We start from the raw sequence: 8436 nt of genomic DNA, 5'->3' as shown, positions 1-8436 counted from the left end.
CAAGATTGCCATCAAGCTTGACAGAAATTTGCAGAAATTGAAACATCTGTGTAGAGATATAATAAAAACGCTGAGTTAAGGAGTTTACCATTTATTTAAATGCTGTGTCTGCAGTGAGGCCCAATGTCAAATATACATGTGCCTACTGTGCTTGCATACGAAGTGGTTCATGTGCAGTACAGCTCCACAAAAAAATAATAAGGAATGATTTTTTTTTTAATACCACTGATAATATATATTGAGTGATATCAGTAGTAGTTTGGCTTTAAACATTGTGTTGCAAAGGCATATCTCTTCAAGACAAATCCGTATGTGTAAGGTCAGGACAAAAGGTTTTATTTACACCTAATGTAGTACTCCATTTGTTACTTCTAAACCTCCTAGTGTTAGATTCATTATTAACTGGCATCTTTGTTAGTGCCCATAAATAAATTCTGGTTGATATATAAATAATAAATACTTTTTTCCGCAGGATTTTTTATTCCAGCAAACAATGTTAAGAGTAAAGGATCCTAAGAAGTCACTAGATTTTTATACAAGAATTCTTGGAATGACGTGAGTAGAAGTTGCATGCCACAATACATTTGGGTTTTCCTACTGTTCTTCTGAGAAGCTTTTGTTATTTGGATGTAATTATACTAATTGGTCTCACTACATAAACAGTGGTGCCTGTCAGCTGATGCCCAGTTGGACAGTCTGGCAATCTGTGAGCACAACACAGTTAATGCCTAAACTGCAGATGAACTAATAATGGCCTTGACAAGAAACTTCTTTTCTTAAATACATCACTAATTATCAGTGTACAACTTGATTACTTTCTCCTTACTGAGCCTGCAGCTAACTGATAACTTTTATGACAGTGCTTACAATTGGGAGTTACTGCTGTGTTCTTAAACTGTGTCTGGTGCCAGTGCATTCCTGAGACTCAATCACTTTCAAAGTCAATATTTTTATTCCTTGGTGATATTTTAAAGGGGATAAACAAAGATCTTCTTGAGGAAATAAGGACAAGTAACGGAGTGGCATCCTCAAGATAGGAGCTTTTGTATTGGCTTTGAGATTCAGTTACTGATAGTTTCGCTTTTAAGCATACTTGTTACCTTTTTCTCGTAGGTTTATAGTGCGTTTCGGAGGGTTTGTATTTTTTAGTTCAAAATGCAGCTATTTTAAGATGTGGATTACAGTCGGAAAAAAAACTCAAACCAAACAACAACAATAATTGTTCCATGATGGAAGCACCTTGGTTTATTTGCAAGATACCTGATTACCTTTTTAAGTCACTATTTCAAAATATTTTTTTTTTTTTCCATTTAGACTGCTTCAAAAATTTGACTTTCCTCCTATGAAGTTCTCGCTCTATTTCCTGGGATATGAAGATAAAAATGATATTCCAAAAGACAAAACTGAGAGAACACCTTGGACCTTCTCTAGAAAAGCTACACTTGAACTGACACAGTAAGTATTAATATAATGGGAGATAACATTTAGCTAACAGTGATTAAACAGAAGTGGATGAGTGTAAATCCTGCTGGAGTGAATAAAAAATGTAGTCATTACTGTGGAAACATCTTCGCTGTTGTATAGCTTTAAAGTACAGCTGAGATCTTGGATACTTGGCAAGCTTAATCTTTCCCTTTTCAAAGCTCTTTCAAACTGTTGGGTGAACAGTGGTACATAAATACGAGATAATGCTTGCTGTGTTTTGAGTATGCATACTATTTGGGTAGGGAAGTCACAGAATTTAACCAGAAGGGTTATTAAGTCAAAACATACACTTCCCATAAAGGGGACAATTTGGTTAATGTTACTAATCATTGTAATTGTGTAGGAAGAACCTCCTAAATACCCCATGGTCTTGTTTAACTTCAGGACCACCTGCCCTCCCTGTTTGTTCCCCAGTGATGGCTAGATAAACTGACCCATGCAATGCAGCCTTCTCTCTAATCTGAATGAGACAGTCTGTTTCTGACTCATTCAGGTATAGAACCTGAATACTAGAGCTGTGAACATGACTGGATTAGGACTGGATCCCTAGGACCTGTGACCAGGGAAAATCTTGATAGTTTAATGAATGTAGCCAACAGCTGAAATTCTCTGGTTTCTTAGGAGAAAAAACTTAGCCTCCTGAGGAAACTGAACATTTAGGATTTGTTAATTTTGATGCTTTTCTCCAAGTGTAATAATTACTTCTTACAGCAACTGGGGTACTGAAAATGATGAAAATCAGGCTTACCACAATGGCAATTCAGATCCCCGAGGATTCGGTAGGTCTTTAGTTTTGTGTTTGTAGTTTTTAAGCTTTGGTTTACTGTGATTACATTTTTTCTCTTGTGCATTGGGGAAAAATGGAGCTTCAAATGTTTTTTAGAATTACATAAATTCTATGCATGCTGTAGCTTTTTTTTTTTTTTTTTTTTTTCCCCATATGAGACCTGTAGAGAAAATATTGTAAGCTTGTATGGATGAAAAGACTTCTAGTAGGTTACTTCAAAGAAAACATACTAGCACTAGGGAAGAAGGGGAGTCGCATGTCACCCTTTATCTCTCTTCTTCCAGCATGTATGCTGTGAAAGACTGTGAAAATGGATAAATGTGTTTCAGAGTAATGAGCCACAGTTACGCTTTTTACAAAGAATCTAATCCTTTGGCAAGCAAACGCATGCTAATAGTAACTACAAAATGAAGAACAGTGATTGCTCTTGTCTGTCAGAGTATCATGGTGCTTACACTGATTTACATTTGGATTTCTATTTTATAATCCACTGGTTACCCATTTTAATCTGGAAGGAGAATTCCATTTGCTTGTAGCACTAAGAATAGTATTTGTGTGGCTCAATTTGATATTTCGAGTGCTTGAAAGGTCACTGGCTTGTGAAATAAGTTTGGTACTCCATCTAGCCACTTGATATTTAAAGCTTCTGAATTGATTTGTAAGCTCAGGCCTTGCATAGTGCTTCATAAATACATCATTATAGATAGACTCCTTGTACTGTTGAACTAAACAAATGCAACAAAATCCTGTTATGTGGTCATGCTTTGGGAAAGGAAATGCAGATAAACCAGTGATTGAGAACCTTATTTTTTGCTACTCTAGATAATATTCTCATCTATACAATATGAGATACTTGAACTCTATAAAGTTTCTATTTTAAAAGGCATTATCAAAAAGACAATTTTCTGAAGCATAATGTTAATACCCTAAATGCTCTTTTTTCTGGAAGCAGTGTTTTTCTTCTATATCCTGTGTGAACTACAGCAGGTAAACTTTTTGTAGAAGGTGAAACGCTGAGCAAACTTTTTCCTGGAACATGTAGCAACATTACAGTGAACAACTCTCTTTTTTATCTTGTTGCACAGGACATATTGGAATTGCTGTTCCTGATGTCAATAAAGCTTGTAAGAGGTTCGAAGAACTAGGAGTGAAATTTGTGAAGAAACCAGATGATGGTAAGTCTTTATTGGAAATACAAGTAATTTTTTTTTCCTTTGTTTTTAATATATTGTCTAGATGATCTTCCTGGAAAACCGGGTAATATATTTCCAGTTGTTGTCACTCTTGTAAGGTGCTAGAACAAGTTATCCCAGCACCCTCTTACACACTGGGCAAAACTGACAATAGATCCATCTTGGTAAGAATAGTGATCGGTATAGCGGTGTGCCTTTTGCATCTAGTCTGACCTTCAGTAAAATTCATGTGCTCTGTTGATAGTTTATACTTCTGCCTAGAGTTACTACAGAATTTACCATGGACCAGATTCACAAATCGCGTCTGTTTGGTTCTTATGTGCAAATGACTTGGAAGATGTAATTACTCCCACCCATTAAAACTGAGCAATTCTTGACTTTTCTGGCGTTTTATTTAAAGCCTTTTATCAGCTATTAGAATTCTAACTGTTCTGTCAGCTATGGTATAAATAGCCTCATTAGGCTGTATCATCTTTGACTTGTACAACTTTTAGTAAAAAATGCATAATGTTTAGCTCAAGTGTCTCGAGAGTACATAAACAACGTCTATTTCAGAATAGCCTAAGATGCAGAAATTAGTAGTGAGAAGTCTTGCATTTTTCAACTGGGTTCTCCTTCGTGAAGAGACCTTATGAGGGTTTTAGGGCTGATGCATTCTGAAAGGGACATCTAATGCTTAGCAGCATGCATAAATTTTAAATACTTTCTGGCTATAGAAACTAGACATTTGCCTGTAGTAAAGGTGGATTGTGATGGGTTTTGTTTGTTTTGGTTTGGTTTTGTTTCATTTGGTTTGGTTTTGTTTGTTTTTCTTATAGATTGAAAGTAGCATTAATACATGAAGCTTCAGTTCTCATGTATTGGAATTGATCTAGATTTCTTGCTAGAGGAGTAAGAACAAGTAAAGCGATTTTAATCTTATTCACTGTGTTCTCAGCTGAAGCAACTGTTACAAGCATAGCTGAAAACTTAACTTGAATACAGATTTCTTGATATAAGAATTGAACTTCCTATCACCAGCATTTTAAAGTTTCTGAGCCCTTTGTAATTTCTTCAGCACCTGTTGAACCCTGGGAAAGTTGATGTGAAAGATCCTGACTTGATTCTGTATCTCTGAACAGCTCTAAGTATGTAGGAGGGGAAGCTCAGACTGTGAATGGAATAAATCACAGGAAATAACTCTTAAAGCAGTTGGTGGGGTGGGGGGAGAGCAAAAGCTGTGTTTTAACATGAAGAAATAAAATCGAAGCAGCAAATGCCCAGGAGAGGGAAGAAGTTTTGGAATTCACATTCATTGTTTGTGGAGCAGGTTAAGAGACCTAATGTTAATTTTTCCCAATATTACTGAATCAAACATCTACTGTTCTCAGAAGTTTTTGTAGTTAGAATGTATTGAGAGTTAGATTGGTTCTGTTAGAGTAAATAGCCTAATAGAGCAAGCATAATTGAAAGTGTGTGGTTAACGCTTTAAGATAACATCTTAAGCTGTACTATCCTGATCTACTGTTGAAGAACAACTTTTGGGGACCCTGTTTTAATGCATGATATTTTTTCCAAACAGTGAAATCTAAAGCGTTCCTGCCCTGCATTTCTCTGTTTTATGAAGTGATGTAAATGTGTACTGTAAGCCACATCGGGCAGCCGGGGGGGAACGAACAAAACCCAGTAACATAGAAATTCAGTGTGAATGTAGGGATGATGGGAGTTGAACAGGGCAGAGGAACACAGGATTTTATACTGGTAAAGCCAGTTCAAGAAAATCGCGTCAAAACATCCTGGAGAACATGCTATTTAGAGGACAAATACTTACAAGGACATATGCAGAAAACCAATCAACAAAAGATAGAATTTCAAAGTGACTTTAAATTACAGCTTTGTGGAGAGTAAGATTGACAGTTTAGCATACAAAGATCTAATGCTGATTAAAAACTGATCTGGATGATTTCAGACTTAGCTGTCTAAATTTGAACTAATTCTTAAGCAAAAGGGGAAAAAAAGGAAGTATCTTTTTCAAAGTAGTCATATTTGACATTAAGAACTAGTCATGTAGTGTTAACTTCATCTTGCCTTTTTTCTTTTCCCCCTAATAGGTAAAATGAAAGGACTTGCATTTGTTCAGGATCCTGATGGCTACTGGATTGAAATTTTGAATCCTAATCACATGGTGACTCTCACTTAGTTCTAATGAAGTGTATTATGTGAGACGCTCGCTTTCAGTCCCCTGGAGAAAATCTGTAACAGTGTTTATGAAATTCTCACTTAATGGAGAGGAATCAGTTGTATTCAGAATCTCCTTAAAACTATCCCCTGGGACTTTGCTGTACTTGGATTCTTTTCTTCCCGTCCTGTGATGCCACTGCAGTTTGTTCCCGATTAGGAATACTCAATCATTTTTTGGAAAAGTTCTTACACAGATTCTCCTCTTGAACACTGATTGTGTTAATATTTCACTAAACCCTATCAAAAGATACATGACCAGAAATTCACTGGCTCTCACACTGTTTAAACTAGCAAAAAAGCAAATGCTGTGTTGCTACTGATAAGCTTCAACAAGGAAGAAAAAAAAATCCACCTTCAGAAATTTTTTTTTTTTTTTTTTTTTTAATCAAGTCAACAGATCCTGAAGGCTTCATGCACTATATTGTAGACTAGAAAATAAAACGTCAGACTAACTTTGACCTGAGTACTAGTACGTTTATGAAAGTTCTGATCTTGTATTATGCCAGGCAGAACTCTTTATGGAGCAGCCTGAAGCAGCCTTGCCTGGAACAAGAAACTTTGTGGTGGCGATAAATCAGTCCAGCAGGAAAAAATTCAGTCTTTCAGTTTCTGGCTGCTGCTTGACAGCCAAGATAAGAGGTATCATAGTTGCTAACTCACAGTGATCCTTGTCTCTTCCAATGCTAGACAGAACTTGCTCATAATTTTTATTTCAGCAAAGTCTGGGGCTATATTTAACTTAAATGCTGTGTACATTCTTCATTAGGAAACAAAAAAGGGTGTCTGAAAAAAGTTTCCTACCAGTAGTACCCTCTCAAAAGGACTGATGGTTACTGAAATGGTAGCTGTAAACAGTAGGAAAACATGTAACATTTACGTATGTTACACAAATTATTTGAATATACACTATTCCACCTGTTACGAACAATGTAAACCATGTCAGGTTTTGAAATCCTGTTCCTTCAAGAAAAAAAACACCTTTGCTCTATCTTACTGTGACTTGAATAGGTTATGTTAGGACTAATCAGCGGAATGGCATTGCAGTTCACTTCCAAATAAAGCACTGGTGCAAACTACAAAATCACCTTAAAGCAGTATGACCTGTTGCTTTGCTAATTGTTGGAATCCTAGATAACTGAAAAGCTGTTTGGTTTGTTTTGTAGATACTTACTTAAGAAGAAATCTGGTGATAATAAATTGGGAGTATCATAGTGAAGGTAACTGACTTCATTAGCAGGATGCTTTATTAACTTAGTGGTAACGTGCAGAGTTAATAACGGTCATTAACTCTCTGGCTTATAAATTCAACCAGCAATGTAGAAAGTATTGCTAACATAGATGTTAATGGTAAGTCAATGCTGAGTGTTGCTGTCCTGTCTCATCTGGAAAATCCTTAATTCTGTCTGCCTCACCTTAACAAGATAGCATATACGAACTCGGTAATTTTAGAGCTCCACATGAGAAGTAATTCATAAAAGTTAATCAAAGATAATTTTGTTTACCCTTAGAAAATGAGTGAAATAGATTATATACTTCATAGGAGCCTTAGGTGTTGGAGTAAGGAACGTGAAAACTCTAAGTGAAGTTGTCTAAAATTGAGTTTTATTTCAGTCAGTACGGATGTGTCATGTAAAGCTTTATGACCAAGGTGTTGGCAAGGAAAATCTCAGATTTTCACAAGCATTTAACTTGCTGATTCTTTTTTTAACATAGTGTTCCATTCAGACTTGTTTCACTACACTTAAAAGTACAGGTGTGACTGGAAAAACTATTGGCCCAATTGTATATAATCCAGTAATTAAAACCAGCATAAGTCTGTAAATCTGATGAGTAAGTCAAAGGGTGTGCATACATAGTTCAGTGGGTAACTACACAAGGGGAGGCAGGCTGTGCCAAAGGTTCCCAAATAAAAGCACTCCAAGCATGTTCTTGAATCTTGAAATGGTCCCTGCGTTTAAGTGCTTGGCTAAGCTTAGCCAGTGTGATAGATGATGAGGCAATAAAAAGGAAACTATTAAAAAAACACTGGCATCTACAAACTAATTACAGCAATATCATGAAGTGGGCAAGCTATGGGTTTAGGTGGGTTGGTGGTTTTTTTGCTTGTTTTAAAGTTAATGCTGCTTGCCATACTGAGAACAAATTAAACCCAGTACTGTCAGTTATGAAATCCAACAATAAACTAGTAAAGAAAAACAATTATTATTCGTTCAGCCTGCAACAGATGTTAAAGATTTTAAATGTAAAAACTTTTGAAGCTCTTCAATGTTCTCACTGATTACAGACAACGCTATTTTTACTTCATCCTAGGTCACAACTTCTTTTCTGCCAAATAAAGTGTAGAATTATATAGCATGTAGCGCTTTGCCACTTGGATGGCCTAAATTTAGTGATGTGCACTAGAAATTAATCTAATGGTCACATAGAGAGAAGTCCATGTTCTCCTTACAGCCACTAAGAGGTTCCATTACTCAGGACAGCAGAACACCTAACGTCTGTCAAGAGCCGGGCAAGCACCCCGCTACGCTTAACTAAACGAAACGTGAGTTTCGAATGTAGCCGAGCAACAGCAGGTGGGACTGCGGGGAAGGTTAAGCATCAGTTGCTACCTGGGAAGGGCTCGGTACTTTGGCACCGAACAGAGGGCTAAAGCCGCCCGGCAGACCGGCTGTTGCCCGAGGCACGGGTGCGGCCATGACAGCCCCCGGCAGCCTCGCGGGCGCACCGCAACTTCACCCCTCGCGCCGAGAC

The 8436-nt window shown here is 37.0% G+C and overlaps 1 protein-coding gene across 1 annotated transcript; it reads left to right on the top strand.

Annotated features, from left to right (window-relative positions):
* The first annotated feature begins 473 nt into the window (after positions 1-473).
* GLO1 (glyoxalase I) lies at positions 474-5935 on the top strand. Its single transcript, XM_010020573.1, has 5 exons — positions 474-555; positions 1315-1455; positions 2197-2264; positions 3358-3447; positions 5556-5935. Exons 1-5 carry the CDS (start codon positions 494-496, stop codon positions 5642-5644), a joined length of 450 nt encoding a protein of 149 aa, XP_010018875.1. The 5' UTR covers positions 474-493; the 3' UTR covers positions 5645-5935.
* The last annotated feature ends 2501 nt before the right edge of the window (positions 5936-8436 follow it).

The sequence above is a fragment of the Nestor notabilis genome, unplaced genomic scaffold (assembly GCF_000696875.1).
Source record: "Nestor notabilis isolate BGI_N333 unplaced genomic scaffold, ASM69687v1 scaffold20358, whole genome shotgun sequence".
In the NCBI taxonomy this organism is placed as follows: domain Eukaryota; kingdom Metazoa; phylum Chordata; class Aves; order Psittaciformes; family Psittacidae; genus Nestor; species Nestor notabilis.
This window is presented reverse-complemented; position numbering and strand designations above follow the sequence as displayed.